We start from the raw sequence: 18,649 nt of genomic DNA on the forward strand, positions 1-18,649 counted from the left end.
GGCATGGTATGCCAAACCCAATCTTACTGATAATAACATTGTCTCTTGTGTGAACATGTCTGATGACTAGTTCATCAATTATACCTTATAAGCAAACATTCAATAGTATAACCTTTGGCTTAATGTTGATTAAATCTTGCATTTCACAGTTGTATTCTTTTAACTGAAACAAGAAAGGAAAAACGATAATAGATAAACTGCGGTGAAGTTGGAAAGAAAAATGTTAATGTAGATAGGAATGTGTGTGTGTTACTGATGCCAGCTTGGTTAAAATTATGTTAATGACAACAAAGTAATGTCTAACAACATCTCAAGTTCTTATATATGTTCTATATTACTTTCAGAACTCATCATGCTCATGTGTCGGTTCCTAGCAGTGCTCATGCTCCTCTCAACCCTCCGAGAATCTGGTGGCCGGTAATGAAATGGAAGAGACTGGATAAAAGATGAATGTGCCATCAACTGGTCTATATCCAACCAGAATAGGATTACGTTTTGTCCATGTTGTTAACTTGGTTTATATTGTTGGAACATTGTAAAATGAAATGAAATTGTAATATTTGATGAAATTTAAAACAATGTTGAAAATATGGTGTGTTTCAACTTTTAACTTGATTTTAATGTTGGAAACAAAAAATTGTATTCTCTCGAAAAAACCGCACCGACCGATCCAACCCAAACCGCATTGGTTAGGTTTGGTTGGTTCGGATTTTATTTTTTAACATCAACCAAACCAATCCAAACCGCATGCTTTTTTTATGTTGCGGATTTTATTTGAACTTTGGATTTTATGTTCCTTAATTTCAATCAAAAAAAAAATAAAAATTGGTCTTCCTTAATTAAAAACGATTTTGTTTTTTACTCATACATAAAATTACTTTTTTTACTCATAAAAAGAGGATTTTTTTTTTATGTATTCTACATTTGGTAAATAAAATTCAAACATCCTCAAAAAAGATAACATGCATTGCAAAATAGACAAAATTTTATTTCTTTTGTATGACCATTGACTGAATTTAACACAATTATTTTTTAAAGGAATGATATCAAATCATATATATAAAGTTGGTATACATAATTAAATATAAGGTTATAATCACATTTATAGCATGAAAATAATGTTTTTTTTAAAAGGAGCAGGTAAATAATGTTATTTCTTCTTGACCAAAAATGATATTATTTTTGACTCTTTTTGACTGTAATATCCATTAATATTCAATTGTTACTATATAACAATTATTTTCTTAAACTTTTTCCTATCTTATAATTTTTAATTAAATAATAGTTATTCCTCAAGAGCATTATATAGAATAGTTGAGTTCACTTCACTCATCACAACAACAAAAAATACAGAAAGCAAGTTTTCTCACATATTATATATCAAACATCTTCTTGGTATAACTCACTCCCTTACTAAGTATATTCATATAAATAATGCATTTTGATTCAATAGTTTAAGTTTATTTCAAATTTACAAATTTTAATTACGTTTTATGTGTTGTTTTTCCTTCAGATTTTACATCAAAAAAATCTCATGGCTTTGACTACCTCAACCTCAACCTCAACTGAAAAGAAGAAGGTTTTGTTTATATTGGGTGCAACAGGAACTGGGAAGACTAAACTTTCCATCAACTTAGGAACTCAATTCCCATCTGAGATCATCAATTCAGACAAAATTCAAGTCTATAATGGCCTTGACATTGTCACCAATAAGGTGCAGGAATCTGAACGTTGTTCAATTCCACATCATATACTAGGCATCATCGATGATCCTGAATATGATTTCACTATGGATGACTTTCGCAAGCACGTGCTTGAAGCTTTAGATCTCATAACTCAAAATGAACACCTACCAATTATTGTAGGAGGGTCGAATTCTTACCTTAAAAAACTACTCGAGGACCCAACTAATGCATTTCATTCAAAATATGATTGCTGTTTTATTTGGCTCGATGTGTCTTTACCTATTTTGTTTCCATATTTGGACAAAAGAGTTGATGAAATGGTTGCGGCAGGGATGGTAGATGAGATAAGAGACTTTTTTGTACCTGGAGCAGATAATACAAAAGGAATAAGAAGGGCAATTGGGGTTCCTGAGCTCGACTCTTATTTTGAAATGGAAATGAAAAAAGGTATAGATGATGTTGAAAAGGAAAAGATATTAAAGGAATCGATTAGAAAAACAAAACAAAACACCTTCATATTGGCTGAAAATCAAGTGTCGAAGATCCAAAATATGGCTGATACGCTTGGATTGATGATAAACAAAATTAATTCTACAGAAGTCTTTGAAGCCATTTTAAGAGGTGAAGATTATCAAAAATTGCATCAAGAGATTGTGATTAAGCCAAGCATGAAAATAGTGAAGAGATTCCTAGAGGAGACAAGCCATGGATTCAGAAATGCAAAATATTCAAATGGAAATGGGAAACACACAACGAATGGTGTTTGAAACATTGGAACAAAAATTACATTTTTATTCCTTGATTATTTTCATTTGGGTATAAAAACGCATGATCTTTTTGTGTTATTTTTCTCTTGGAATAAATTTTAGGTGGGTGGGTTTTTCGGATTTCATCATCTTATTGTAATAAGTAATGCATAAAATTAACCAAAAAAATTATGCAAAATTAGTTCATTGCTTTTTGAAACAAAATTAAGAGTTGTCGACAAGAATCAAATTATACAACGTATGTAAATTTTTGTCTTGTAATTAATTGTAGTTTTATGAATAATAATATTATAAAATTGAACAAGAGCCGGAGGTGATTTTCAAACAGAACAAGAGCCAGAGGTGAATTTCAGATACTGGTTCTGATAATTCTTGGTTTTCTACACGTGAGATGGAGGTTAAGGTGTGAAGGAAATTAAACAATTTATCATTAAGACATTAAACTTGCCTAGATTTAATATCTAATTGTTTAATATCTTATCTGGTCCATTATCATTAAGACATTAAACTTGCCTAGATTTATTTCTGATTTTTGGGCAAGGTAAGTGTGAATTCTTATATTTTTTTTTTCACTTTGTAGTTTTTGAATAATAATACTATAAAATTGAACCAGCGTCAATTAATTCAAACACCAGACATAAAAGCTGAATACGTTACTCACGCTGCACTGCCACTTCAAGCTACGCCTGCTGAGCAAGATGATGCTTGGCGAGAAGATAAAGACTTTTATTGCGGGCTTTATCCCGTAAAGCCAAAGATGTCCGGGGTAGGGGACATAATCAATAGAACCTAGCTGGGGTAGTGAGGGTCATTTACAATCAGAACCTAGACTTGGGATTGTAACAAGATTTTTATTTTCTAAATTAGTTATTATACTCTGAGTTCAAAATTCTATGCCATTAAAATAATTTTATTCATACCTTCTCCATCACATTAACTGAGATGCAAAGAAGAATTACGAAATAATTTTATTCATACCTTCTCCACACTTGACATGAATTTCCAGCATAAAAGTAGGAAAAAAGAAAAAGTTAACTATGAAAAAAATTCATAACTTCTACCTTCTATAATTTTACTATCTTTTGATGGATTTGTTTCTTATCTCAATTTCAATCATTTCTCTGTGCTACAATAAAAGATCATTCATTAATCAAGTTATGAATCAATGACAAAATTATGTATCATTTATCATTTCTTAGATAGCATACTATCTATGCCTGATCCAATCTGCAATAAAATGTCCATCAAATTTTTAAGAATAAAGGTGATTACTTAATCCAAATATACCAACAACTAATCTACCGAGTTTTATTTTTATGATCATTCCACTATATGCATAGACTTGAAAAATGAAAACTATTATAATGCAAAGGGGCAAAAATTATAGGACTAAAATAACGTGTGTCTATATAATGAAGAATAAAGTCATATGAAACAAAGGATGCAAGTGCAAATGCTTCAGCACCACCAGAACAATAGTGCACTTAGAATATTATAAAAAAGCCTCTTTTGGAAACAATAATTCTATGTCCATTTATAATCAAGACTAGTCCAAATGATTAGAAACTCTAAAATCTTATCTATCCCGCCACCGACATCATTGGTAGTATGGTTCCAATAAAGTTTGTAATGAAGCCCTAGACCGAAAAATTTGCTTCATTGGTTAGGTACAATGAGATCATCCCAATAACCTGTTATTAAGTCAAAGCAGGGAATAACATTCACCATGGTTTCATCTTGTTGGTTGTGACCGCTGCAATTAACGTCAAAAGTCATCTTTAAAACCTTTCGGTTGTTGAAACATATATCCGTAGGGAAAAGAGGAAGAATTTTCTTCCAATTCCACTCTGAGCTATTGGTACAATGCACAGTGAGAAATTCGTCCTAATCAGAGGAATACCATAAGGAATCTTCTAAATTGATACAAAATTGAATTTATAAAATTTCTCTTTGATATGAATCGGGTTTGCATTTGAATTTTATGATTGCATAACGAACACAAAACATCATACTCTGGATTACTGGGATTTCTTTCTTCTGAAAACTGAATGATTAAGACCCAAAAAATGTAAAACATCCTAATATTTCTTTCTTCGATACATTATAGTGTCACAATAAATACATTATGCATTGTTTGTGTGTACATGTATAATAGTTTTGTGCATTCTTGTTTGATCAGTTATAACTTATAAGCAACATACAGTAGGTTAAAATTTGGTGACTAATATGAGAAAGAAGGAAAAGAGAACACGCTACCTGAATGTTCATGAAATCATATCGTCATTGTTGTATTCTTTTAATTGAAACAAGAAAGTGATAGATAAACTGCGGTGAATTTGGAAAGAAAAGGGTTAATGTAGATAACAGTATGTGTGTTTTTATGGACGTCTCTATTTCGTCTCTAACCACTACAAGAAAATCTAAGATTTTCTACCATAAATCATAAATCTTATCAAAAAAGGATTAACAATAGTTGCATGTAATCTAAAAGCAAAGATACAAATGAATGTTTCAGGCGCAACATATTGTGAGAGAAGTTGCACAGAATAGCTATTCATTTCAAAATGGACTAAATACATAACATTTTAAACAGAACTTCTTTGAATGTAAGTTTTTTTGTTTTATTTTTTTAAAATCAAATCGAAAGTAGTTTAGACACAAATCTTTAAGACAACTTGCACAAAATAGGTATTTAACATAAAATGGAGTAAACCCAATTCGGTTGGCCTTGTAGTGTTGGCTTGGAACATTGTGCTCCTCTCAACATCTCATGTTTGATTCTCCCTGATGTAAATTTATGTGGGCAAGTTTTGTTTGTTAAAAAATTGTATAGATGCCATGGATTAAATACGTATGAAAGGGTATTAATTTAGACACATTTTAATAAATACGTTTGAAAGAAAAAATCTTTTATGAGATCACTAAATACCATAAAAACAAAGAGTAAAAGAGAGAGACGAAAAGAGAAATAGACACCTTGAGAGAAGAGAAACAATAAAAAAGGAGGAAAAGCAATTAGAAAAGAAGAGATATGATAAAATAGTTAAAGTGAAAGAAGAGAATGGATACAGTAATTCAACTTTGTCTCTCTCATGAATCATTGATCGATTATCAGTTTCCTCCATTACAGCTCCATCACTGATTTTCACTCTCTCCGATTAATGTCAAGAAGAATGGTTAAAGCATTTGAGCTGTTTAGGTCTTTAATTAGGATAGACAATTATACGCAATTCAACTTTATTCACTTGGGGATTTAGAGAAATACCAACATAATCAATGACATGATTTGTATTAAGAGAGTGAAAAATGAATAAAGATAATGATTTTCTCATTAATGAAAGTGAATGTACAATGAGTATTTATACAAGAAAGCTAGAATATTGTAAGTTGTAATAGATAGCAAATACTATATTGCAACTAATCACTGTAAACTTAATTGCTTGAGATTTAAATAATGTCCTCCACAAGATGGAGGTTAATACATGTTAATCAATCCCAACTTAGATAATAGGAGATTGAAAGGTTGAGGATGAAGAGCTTTTGTGAAGAAATTGGCCAGCTGATCTTGAGAAGTAACAAGAAAGAGTTTGAGAATGGCTGGCTGAAGCTTCTCTCTGACTATGTGGTAGTCAATCTCTAAATGCATGTTTGGTGCGTTTATGAAACATTGGATTAGCGGTTATGTATAGTGCACTTTCGTTGTAACAGACGAGAAAAAGAAGCTTGTCACTAGAAACAAGCAAATCTTGAAGCAAGTAAAGTAACCATTTCCATTCACATGTATCTGAAGCTAGAGCACGATACTCAGCTTCATATAAAGATATGGATACAGTTATCTGCTTCTTTGTCCTCCATGAAATAAGAGCATGACCTAGGAAGAAACATTGGCCACTAATGGATCTTCTGGTGTCAACAAAACCAGCCCAATCTGCATCTGAATATCCTTGTAACTGAAGAGGAGAGTTTCTAGGGAAAAACAAACCTCTACCTGGACAATCCTTTAAGTATCTGAGAACTTTAAGTTCTGCATTATGATGAGTTTGTGTAGGAGTAGATAAGAACCGTCTTAACTGTTGTGTGATGAAAGTAATGTCAGGTCTTATGGTATTTTGGTATAGCAATCTACAACCAATCGTCTATACAAAGAGATATTTTCATAAGGTAATGCAATATCATTATGTAACTTGAGAGAAGGGTTAGATGGAGTAGAAACAGGCATAGAGACAATCGTGCCAAAAACAGGAGATCTATGCAATACTTCCTCTGACATAGAGAAATTGATGAGTCAATAATTAGTCGTTTTAATATAATAATTAGTGTCGTTTTATTTAGATTTAAGTTTATTTTATTTAGATTGTAAGTCGAATGTAAACTATAAATAGAGTAGCTAGCCATCACAAATATTCATCTTTTATTCTTGGAATTCAATAAGTGACAATTGTCTTTCTTAATAAAAGTTGTTTTCTTTTCCCTTACTTTCTTGTTATTTACTTTTATGCTTTTCCTCTTCTTCTCCATGCCTACGATGAACATGAGTGAGTAGACTTCTCTTGTCTTGGGATTATTGGATAATTCTAATGACATAATCCTAATCAAATCAAGCTTTAAGCCCAATCTTATGTAACCCTAATTTCTAATCTAAATTCACCGTTTTAACATGAATTAACCATTATCAAACTGTGAAAACGAAAGTGGATGGTTTGATAATTGTTAATCCATCATCTCAAATATCAATTCATAAATCTAAAGTGGAGCTTTGATATTCGAACTAGTGAAGTTAGACAAAGATTGTAAAGGCAGTGAAATAGTATTTGCAATCTTTGAGACATATAAGTTTTGAACTTTAAGGATTCTAATAGTAATCAAGTCAGTGAAATAGGCTTGGTTGCTAAAGGAATCAAAATTTAATAGGAATCAAGTCAGCGAAATAGGCTTGATTTCTAGAGGAACATAAGAGAAATTGTCTTTAGAAGTTAGGTCTAACATAAGGTTCTAGGTTTAATAGTTTCGTTTGTGAAGGATTTGTCACCATGACGGACCAATGATCCCAATGCTCTTTTTATATTATCTTTCAACCGTTCCCCAACTTTGCAACTTAATTATCTTCTAATCATCAATTAAAGTTAATTGAATTAAACAACTCCCTATCAGAACGATGCTCTTTTTTTACTACTTCGATAGAACCGTACACTTGCGGTTTTATCCCATCAGAAATACAAAGTTTGGAATGGGTCACCTCAAGACCAAGGAAGAATTTCAACTGTCCCAAATCTTTAATTTTGAATGAATTATCGAAAGTAGATTTAATATGTTAAAATTTATACTGAATTCCCAGCAAGAATGATATCATCCATATAAACTAGTAAAATGATGTAGGAAGTACTAGTTTTCTTGATAAAGAGGGAATGATCAGATGTTGCTTGAGTGTAATGATGATGTAAGAGGAGATAAGTGAAATTTTCAAACCATTTTACTTGATTTTTTGAGGCCATAAATAGATTTGGTATGTTTGCAAACTTGATTAGGTTTAGTAGCTTGAATTCTAGGAGGAAGAGTCATGTAAACATCTTTTTGCAATTCTCCAAGAAGGAAAGCATTATTTACATCCGGTAGATGTAAATGTCAATGGTTAATTGAAGCCAATGCAATGATTAATCTGTTAGGGGTTACTTTGGCAATAGGAGAGTATTCAGTTTATGCATAACCTTTGGCCACTAATCTTGCTTTGTATCTCTCAACAGTACCATCTGCATTACGTTCGATTTTGTACACCCATCTGCATCCGATGGGTTTCACATATGATGGTAATTCTACAAGTTTCCAAGTCCTAGTCTTCTACAGAGCTACAGTTCAACTTGCATCGCTTGCTTCCAAAAATCTAGATTGCTAGCCTAAACATACGTTTTAGGCTCAGTATGAGTATGCAGAGACATGACAAAAGAATAATGATTACCAAACAAATTATTATGAGAAAAATAATGTGGAATGGGATGAGTGGAGGAATAAACATTGTTGCAAACATAGTTTTGTAAATATGAGGGGGAAGTTTCATGTCTGGTAGATTGTCTAGGCAAAATAGGTGAACTAGGGGGATGTAAAGGAGGAGAGGAAGAGGAAACAGGGAAGGAGCCATTCCACCAATTGGAAACACCTCTTAAACCCGTTCGGGGAAAATAGTATCTTTCCACATTGCATCACCCACGATAATCATCCTCTCTCCAACGCCACTTTCCCCAAATAGAAAATATTAACCTATGTTAGAGTAATGATAGACAATCCTCCTTCACTTAGGCTTAGAAATATCTGAACATCAGAATCAAAGAATCATTCCCGCACATTTAGACCCTCCATGAACATATTTTGATTAATGAAATGATTTTTTGAATGATTTGATTAATGAAATGCTATAAACAAATTTTCTTCAAAACAATATATAAATATTAAATAGGCTTAATTGATCTGTCGCTCCCTTAGCTTATTTCTTTTATTAAATTTGGTCCCATAAGATTTCCCAAACACGTCCCTTAACTTATTTCTTTTATTAAATTTGGTCCAATTTTGATAATTTTAATCCTTTAAAACAAGAGACCGTTGGATTACGGAGGTCTATCAGATTTTATAGTGTATCACCAACACTTAATTTATTTACTTTCTTCTTCATCACTGAACCCAGCAAATTTCATCATCTTCATCATAAAAATCTAGAAAAAATTCATCAAAAATTAATTAAATTCTTCCTAATACATATCCAAATAACTCACATCAGTAATACAAAAAGTACCAAAATCCAAAGAAACACAACACATAAAACACTTAATTTTTTCTTTTTCTTCTGGAATTCCTTTACTCTTCTTCTCTAGAATGCTCAATTTTTTCTCCAGAATTCCTTTTCTTCTTGAATTCATTCACCCTTCTTCTCTCAACGTTGGCTTCAATTCACCCTTCTTTGAAAATCGAAGGGAAGAAAAGCTACGGTACGGAGGGTACTGGTGGTGGATGCAGCGGCGGCAGTAGAAGAATAAGATCTGGAAGTGAGGAATCTAATCTAATGTTTTCGAAAAGCTTCTCCCAGATACACAAATTCAAAAAATTTGTTCACACAACAAATCAACAGCAGCAGCAACAACAATATCAAATCAAATTCAACCCTTTTTGCTTTCTTTCTTTATCATAATCATCATGAATTAAAAAAAAAAAAAAAAGGAAAGAGGAATATATCGTGAGAGAGAGGGAGGGAGAATTCAGATTCAAAAGAATGTATTGCAAGAAGAAGGTTTGTCTCTTGAGGAAGAACAATGGAGAGAAAGAGTGAACTAAGGGGCTATAGTGGTTGTTGTTGAATTTCTCACCTGCGTTTTTGCTGTTCCCACCCTCTCTCTCTCTTTCTCTCTTATGTTGTGGTTTCTGCAAAAGGGGCTATAGTGGTTGTTGTTGAATTTCTGAATTTGTGGACTTGTTGTTGCAACAATCAGATCTGAATGTGACTCTCCCTCAAGAACATAAGCAATAAATTGCAGGTTTGGATTTGGGAGAAAATGTTTGATATGAATTTGTTTAGTTCTTTTTTTTTTATTTGTATGGTTTAATTTGCGAGTTTTTTTTTTTATTTGCGGTGTTTAATTTGAGTTTTTTAATTTTATTTTTCTAGGTTTTTATGAGAAATGTGAAGAATTTTTCTGGGATGATGAAGGTTGAAAGAAGATGAAGATGGTGGAAGAGGATGCATAAAGTAAAATATTAGGTGTTGGTGATACACTGTAAAATCTGATAGACCTCCGTAATCCAACGGTCTCTTTTTTTAGGGGATTTAAATTATCAAAATTGGACAAGTTTAATAAAAGAAATAAGTTAAGGGACGTGTTTGAGAAAATTAAGACTTATGTGACTAAATTGAATAAAAGAAATAAGTTAAGGGACCGGCAGATCAATTAATAATATTAAATATATATACACTTTACATTCCTAAAATATAAATATATATTTTAAATATATTCATTAATTAGAAAATTTCGTCAAAAATAAAAATTCATCAAATAAATAAAATAAAAGATCTATTATTCTCAATCGAATGGAACTCAACTTTACTTAATGGGTTCAAATATCATACCACAAGGACACTTCCATAGTTGCGGCGATAATTTATTTATTTTGTCTATTTTTGTTTAATAACGAGGCGAGCACGGATGATCGTCAACCACAAAAAAGAGAGACACATCACTTTAAAACAAAACATCAAAACATGAAATTTATGGGTCGTCTCACTTTTTTCATTCATCAAGCTCCACTTTTTTAAATATATATTAATTAATATTGAAACTAGAAAATTTCATCAAATAAATAATAATCCTTCAAAAAATAAATCAAATAAATAATATATAATGAAAATAAAACACCAATTGAAAATGCCCACCCCAGCAAACCCTTAATTGCAAACCCCAACCACCGCCTCATTCAATTTGCTATATATACTACAGATATTTTCAGTACCCTATCATCTAAATCCACAATACTGCTGCCGCGGCTGCTACAAGAACATTTTGTAAACCCTAATTTCTAAATCCCCACCACTGTTGGCTGCAGCTGCTCCTTACTTTTCGCAAAGATTCAATGTAATCAAATACATGCTTCAGGTATATACCTTATCACCTATGATTTCACACTTTTTATTCCTTTGTTCCATTTATTATTTTTATTTCTTTTAATTTGTACTAAATCTAGATCTGAAATCTGATCTCAACCTCCAGGAAACACGTTGATGCTCAGGATGTTGAAGATTCTTTTTATTTCTTCGTCATCATCAGCTACCATATGTTCTATTTGGTCTTTCACAAGTGTAACTTCTTTGATTAAAACATCAAGTCCCACCCTTTTCAAGTCAGGAGATATGCAGATATGTTTTTCTGACGATGGAAAACAAGAAGCTGCGTCGCCTTTGTGAGTTTGCATCTCAATCTCCATTGTCTGTAACTTTTTATTTAAATAGTGAATATTAATTAGTAAATAGACTGATCTGTTAGTTTAGGAGTCAATTATTATTTTTTTTAATTGTATTTTTATTTTTTTCAGCTTGATTGGCAGCTTGCAATTCATGTACCTCAGATTGCAATCTGTGTCCCTCGTTCAAACATAACGTTATGGGTTTAGTCGGTGGTGAAGGAGAAGGGGAATTTATTAACTGCAATAAGCGCCCCTCCACATATATATCACCGTTCTTGTGCTTTTATGCACATAATTAATTATTATTTTTGGGCATTGGACTTAAGGGAAGTCTTTTCTTGTACACTAGAAAATGATGTTGAAGCTTCCATACATGACATTGTTTGTTTAGTTTATGAAGGATGGGAAGGTGAAGGAGAATTTATCAATTGTAATAAGTGTTCCGCTACATATCACAGTTCTTATGTATATGTGCACATAATTAATTATTGGGTTAAGATATGTTTAACCCCTGTGATATTAAGGATTTTCGATGTACAAAAATTTGTTTAGATTCCAACAATGTAATTTGGAGATTTTTTTTTTTTGGACCACATATCACCGTTCTTGTGTCTATTTGCACATAATTAATTATTATTGAGGCATTGAAATTGTGTTTTTCAATTAAGTGAAGCCTTTTGGTGCATTTTGGTTTCCGATGAATTGTAACAATAGAAAATGACATTGAAGTTTACCTTTTGCAACTATTGTAATTTGTAGTACAAATTTTGTACATTGTATATTTATTTTTCTCTGAAAAATCACTTAAGATTACTCATTCTTAAGACATAGTCGACACTGTGATCAGAAGCCTCCATTTCCCAGATTCAAAAGACAAACACAGCATCCCTGCTTCTGAAGTTACAGCCCTTCTGATTAAATAGATGCTCACATGAAACCAAATGTTATATTTTTGCTTGATTTGTACAAGACCTATATTAAATTTTTGCATGCATTTAATAAACAACCTAAATTTATGAACTAAATGTGATGATACGTTTTTGGATAGAACAACTTGGTTGGAATCCTTTAGTGCTCCTTTAAGCACCGGATCTTTTCAGATTCAGCATTGAGAATAGGTTAATTCCAAGGGCTTCTGTTATCCAATACAATCTTTCCGAATTGATGGAAAGGATTCTAGCTTAGCTACACAATTTTATTTGCCTGATAAGTCATCATGGCCATGAAAGGTATATGAGCGACGAGGATGCTAGTATCTGGTTCTCAAAGCATGGTACCTACTGCCTGCAAAACTAAGCTACTACTGCTACTACATCCTTGCCACTAAAATGATTAAATTTCATATTTATCTAGTTTGTGATTCATACTAATTTGTGGCTGGATATGATATAACATTTTATTGAAATAACAACAAAGGACATTCTCTTATGTTGAGATCAATGTGTTTTTTTTCTCTGAATAAGAAAAGTTTTATTAACACATAGTTTATGCAAGACGCACATAGCTAGCCACAGATGAAATACAAAACAACGCGCGCCGTATAAAGACGGAACAAACAGAAACCAACACAACCATAAGACAGCCTCGGCTAAACTGATAAAAATAAACACAACCACCAACACAGAGCAGCATCTCAGCCAACTAATAGCAAAACTGACAAAAACAGCCGCGTCATAACAGGGACGAAACAGTAATAGAAAAGCGTCAGCAGAACTGGAAAAAAAAAAACAGCGCTGGAGCAAACCAAAAATCCTAGGGAAACACAAAATCTCTGCAGAAATGGAGCAGAACCTGAAAAACCAGCAGCAGATACAGAAGCTGCAGAGCTGGAATAACCAGAAGAACCTCTAAAAGACACACCCTCTACCTCATGAGGCAATCACCAGTCATAAAATATGGACGGGGTTTCCTTCAGCCTCATTAAACTCCATCTCCAAGATCTTTACCACCACTTTCCTAAAATTTATAAAAATTCTCGTCCTGCCACTTTACCGCCACTTTCCAATTTCAATGATTTTTCTATGCTACTATAAAATCCATTCATCTGTCAAGTTATGTATCTCATCAATGACAAATTTAAATAAGCTAGATTATTAAATAGCATACTATCTACAAATTTCCTCCACCACTAGCATTTTAATTAGTTGAAAAAATAATTCCATTGCTAGCCTCCCAAATCTCTCAATCGATTGCAAGCCAGATAAGGTTCAGGCCTTTACAATGATTATTGTTGCAAGAAGAGGAGGAGAAATAATCAAGTAGATTTAGCCAGGCTGAGGTTATAAAAGAAGGTAACAAAAATGTAATTAATGAAAGACGTAGTGGGGTAAAATATTTTGTTTCAACCTCATGAAACGAACTTCGTAACTTCGTTGCATGTCAACTAAAAGAAAAAAATTACAAATTAAATACGTTGCAGACAAACATAGTCTAGGAGTGGTTGCATAAAATAGGTATTTAAAACTAAACGGGCTAAATACATAACAATATCTTAAATATAACTTCATTGTATAAATAAATCAAATCAAAAGCAGTTTATGCACAAATCTTTTAAGATATTATTCATAAAACTGAAATTATCTCAAGCAACAAGCAAAAAATAGTACTAGTTGTGAATTTTAGGGTTATTGCAAAACATGTGAAAATGAAGTGTGGCTTCGTAACTCCATAAAGAAACAATTGTAGATGGCGAAAACATATCACCAATGACAAGAAAAGCATATGGAATTAATTTGTTGTATGCTTATTATACATAAAGGATATAGATTACTCTAATACTGAATCTAGGGAGAAAGGGAGATTTTATTGTTATACCGATGTAGTTGAACATAATCTAATCATATATGGGAGTTCCATGTAGTTGAACTGAAATTGACTTTGAAGGAGAATTAAATTGACTTTTAATTTTGGTGCCATTTGGTTTCCGAGGAATTAGAACACTAGAAAATGACATTGAAGTTTACCTTTTGCAACTATTGTAATTTGAAGTACAAATTTTGTACATTGTAAATTTATTTTTCTCTAACACATCAATTCAGATACCACATAAATTTGATTTATTAGACAAAATTCAGATCACTCATTCTAAAGACATAGTCGAGACTGTGTCAAAAGCCCCAATTCAGGCTTTCAACAACAAATTATCCCTGCTGCTGAAGTTACTGTCCTGATTAAATAGATGCTCACATGAAACCAAATGTTAAACTTTGGCTTGATTTGTACTAGGCATTTGTGCATTTACCGTTTAATTTATACTTCCATTCTATATTAAATTTTAGCATATATTTAAAAGACAACCTAAATTTATACTATTGTCTCGTGACAAACTGAATGTGGTGATGCACCCGAACTTTTCAGATTCAGCATTGAGAATAGGTTAAACCAAACCAAACTAAAGCGATTTGGGTTGGATCGGTTGTTGCGGTTTTTTCGAGACAATTTAATTTTGTGTTACCAACATTAAAATCGAGTTAAAAAACTATAGGAAAATATATTTTCAACAATTTTTCCGACAATGTTTTAAATAGCATCTAACAGTACAATTTTATTTTCACAAAACAATATAGACAAAATTTAAAATGTGGACAAAAAATAATCCTTTTATATAAGAAATGTAAAAGACCAAGATTTATCATTCATTGCATTTCATTAAATGAACAGATTTAGCAACCAGATCTGAAGTTAAAAGGCAAAATATTTCAATATGAACCCTCTTGGTTGAGTAAAAGAAAATTTTCACCACAATTGATATGATTTTCGTGCATAAAAGTTGGAAGAAAACTTAACTGAATATTTAAAATTTCATACCTACCTTATATCATTATATAAGTTTATTATCTTTGAGATTGGTTTGTTCTTTATCTCATTGTCGCCTTCTTGTTTAATATTCTCTAATTCAATTTCAATGATTTCTCTGTGTTACTATAAAACACCATTCATCTCTCATGTTATGTATCGCATCAATGACAAAGTTAAATAAGCTAGATTCTTAGATAGCATACTATTTGTGCATGTTTCAATCTGTTATAAAATTTCCAAAAGATTTTTAACAATAATAATTTTTTTAATTGCAAAAAGAAAATTAATAGATCAAAATGAGAGAAGTACAAATAGAATAAACATAATAGCATCTACGATTTCCTTCACCACTTGCATCTTATTTATCATTCACGACTTGCATCTTATTTGAATAAAATCAAACCATTGCTAGCCTGTTAAATATCTCCAATGGTCGCCAAGCCAGATAAGAGTCAAGACTTTACAAAGATTCTTGTTGCAAGAAGAGGCGGAGAAATAATGTGATTAATGAAAGACATCGTGGTCTAAAGGAAAAAAATTACAAATTTAATAAGTTTCAGACAAACATAATCTAAGAGCGGTTACATAAAATAGGTATTTAGCCCTAAATGGGCTAAAGACATAATAACATCTTAAATATAACCTCATTGAATGTAAGTGAAAAAAAAAATCAAATCAAAAGCAATTTAGACACATATTTTAAAACAACTTCCACGAAAAAGGTATTCAGCAGAAACTGGAGTAAATATGTAAGATTTTAGTTCAGCACATTTTATAAAATACGTTTGAGACACAATATCTTTTATCAGACCATGAGTATTTCGCACCTCATATATTTGGCACTATACCTTTATGTTTGGCTATATACGCCGAGCTTATTACAAAAGAAGTTTAGTGTCACAAAAATGAGAATGTTATGAATATGAGTATTTTTAATTTTGACAGTTTGAGTATGATGATGGAGCCTGCTAATAATCTAGGGTCCCTGATGTAGAAAGTTTATGCAAGAAAGGAAAGCAGGAGACTTTTGTGATAGAAGATATATCAGGAACTGTGTAACCCTTTACTGCCATAATGATTTTACAAATTCCAAAATTAATTGAGACAATCATTTTGGATTTTATGTCTTGATCTGTATCTATTTTTATCATTTTATATTGTGCATCGTTTCTCTCAAAAGTCAAAACACATAAACTAGCCTTGCTGATATATTGTACTTAATTTGCTAAAGTTGTATGATAGCTGTAGAGTGCCTTGAGAATAGAGATCATATCAGATTCCATGGATTTCTCAGCATGTAGAGGTTGTAGTTTTATGCATTGGTTATAGCAATATGCAACCTGGTATGAAATGGGAAAGTAATATGGTATGGCATGCAAAACCCAATCTTACAGATAGCATAGTCTCTTGTGTGAACATCTCTGATGAGTTCTTCATTCTTGTTTGATAAGTTATAATTTATAAGGAAAGATACAATAGTATAACCTTTGTAACTATTATGAGAAAAAATAATATTAAGAGAATATCTTAAGCAACAAAAGGAGTAATCTGTATTTTTCTCTAATTTCTTGGTATAATTGTTGTTTCCCACACTTTACCACAATTAACATGGCAAGTAGAAGAAATTCCCTGAGAGATTCACAGGTTCACAATTAGTACATATTTTCTATGGATATTTTCTCTAATTAATTGGTAAGAAACAACTAGGGAATTTTTCCACCAACAAACTACATAAGATATTATTCATAAAACTGAAATTATCTCAAGCAACAAGCACAAAATAGTACTAGTTGTGAATTTTGGGGTTAATGCAAAACATGTGGAAATGAAGTGTGGCTTTGTAACTCCATAAAGAAACAATTGTAGATGGCAAAAATATATCACCAGTGACAAGAAAAGCAGATAGAATCTGTTGTATGTTTATTATACAGAAAGGATTTAGATTACTCTAATACTGAATCCAGGGAGAAGATATTACATGAATCGAATAGAAAAACCAAACAAAACACCTTCATATTAGCACCATTGTGCGCCCCTGTAGCACGACCGTGCAGTTTGTCCTGTACATGTGAAGTCTGATTTTTCGTCGTTTTTGGATGTTTTAAGCATACCATTGGGTCCCGAACACCTAAACTTAGTTAGTTGATGTCTAATTAAGTACCAAAACTTGATTTAACTTGCTTTAGATTGGAATTGAATTGTGTGGTGTAAAATTGTGAAAATAGAAGAACTTGGACATTTTAAGAAATAGACGGACTTTCGAAACTATTAAATTATTCCATGATAACATAAGAATGATTATGTACTATTTTTTTGAAGATGAATGATGGTTAGCTTCGTTATGAAAATTGTTCTTGAAATGTAGATTTGCTAGGTGAAAGTGCTTAATCGTCTTTAAATGCAAATTGTGCTAAACGAACGATTGTTGCTTCTTCATGTGATAAATGCTTGATGATGGTTTAGGTGAAGCTGATGATTGTTTGATGATGATGAATTGTGGATGTATGGATGTAATTATTTGATGATGAAAATGGTGGGTTAATGAGGGGATATATGTGTAAATTATATAATGATGTGTTGTGACCTATGCATGCATTGTCCAGTCTTAAGAGTTTGAGAAAGTCGGAATCCCACAAATCATTATTAAGGATCATGACTTGATTTCTATGATATGGTCAATACATTTATTGTATATTATTCTACATTACTATAGCAATTACTGTAATTACAATTAGCATGATTTTAGGATAGTGATTTCATACCATTACATGTATTTAAGCATACCTTGTCTATGTAACAAAATACAATGAACAGTACCACTTTCTATCTTTAAGTTGAAGTCCATGCATTCATAGTCATGTTGTGTAATTGGTGGGATACGTACGGTGGGGAATAATTTGGTAAAATAAAACTGAATCATTCAATTACATAAACGGTGGGATATCATTCGGTAAAATATCTCCGATATTCAAATGGTACCACATGCATGTAGAGTCATGACTAGAGCATTACATGTAGATGGATTGTGTAAAAATGTATCATACTTGATTGTGTGACTTTGGTGAATTATGTGAATTGACGTGACGTTGTGTACTTGATATATTTGCTTGGTGATATTTTTACACTTATGATGATGTTGTCGATTTGAGAATAATGTGATGACCTATTGATGATTATGAGAATATTTGTTGACTTATGATGTTATGATTGAATGAAGATAACATATGTATGATGTTAGTATTCTAGGAACGATGAATATGTACATATATGCATGATACTTGAAATCCTAGAATGATATATGTGTGCTTATATCTATTTTTGTGGACGTTATCTTACCCCACAGTGGTTGTTTAGTTGAACGCCTCACCATTGAAAAATGGTGTAGACTTGTAGGATCAGGACGCTTGTGACGACGTGAGTACCCAATCCTTAGCTTGGAGCTTCCTCGTTTTCCTTATTGCT

At 32.0% G+C, this 18,649-nt stretch overlaps 2 protein-coding genes across 2 annotated transcripts; one reads left to right on the plus strand and one right to left on the minus strand.

Annotated features, from left to right (window-relative positions):
* The first annotated feature begins 1,534 nt into the window (after nt 1-1,534).
* On the plus strand, nt 1,535-2,452 carry LOC11418306 (adenylate isopentenyltransferase 5, chloroplastic). The gene has a single exon (XM_003598678.1). The coding sequence runs from the start codon at nt 1,535-1,537 to the stop codon at nt 2,450-2,452; it is 918 nt and encodes a 305-aa protein (XP_003598726.1).
* Nucleotides 2,453-6,081: 3,629 nt separating this feature from the next.
* On the minus strand, nt 6,082-8,011 carry LOC120579476 (secreted RxLR effector protein 161-like). Its single transcript, XM_039831851.1, has 2 exons — nt 7,970-8,011; nt 6,082-6,588 (listed from the first exon to the last, which is right to left on the minus strand). The coding sequence occupies exons 1-2, from the start codon at nt 8,009-8,011 to the stop codon at nt 6,082-6,084; spliced, it is 549 nt and encodes a 182-aa protein (XP_039687785.1).
* Nucleotides 8,012-18,649: the final 10,638 nt, after the last annotated feature.

Source organism: Medicago truncatula, chromosome 3 (genome assembly GCF_003473485.1).
Source record: "Medicago truncatula cultivar Jemalong A17 chromosome 3, MtrunA17r5.0-ANR, whole genome shotgun sequence".
NCBI classification, from domain to species: domain Eukaryota; kingdom Viridiplantae; phylum Streptophyta; class Magnoliopsida; order Fabales; family Fabaceae; genus Medicago; species Medicago truncatula.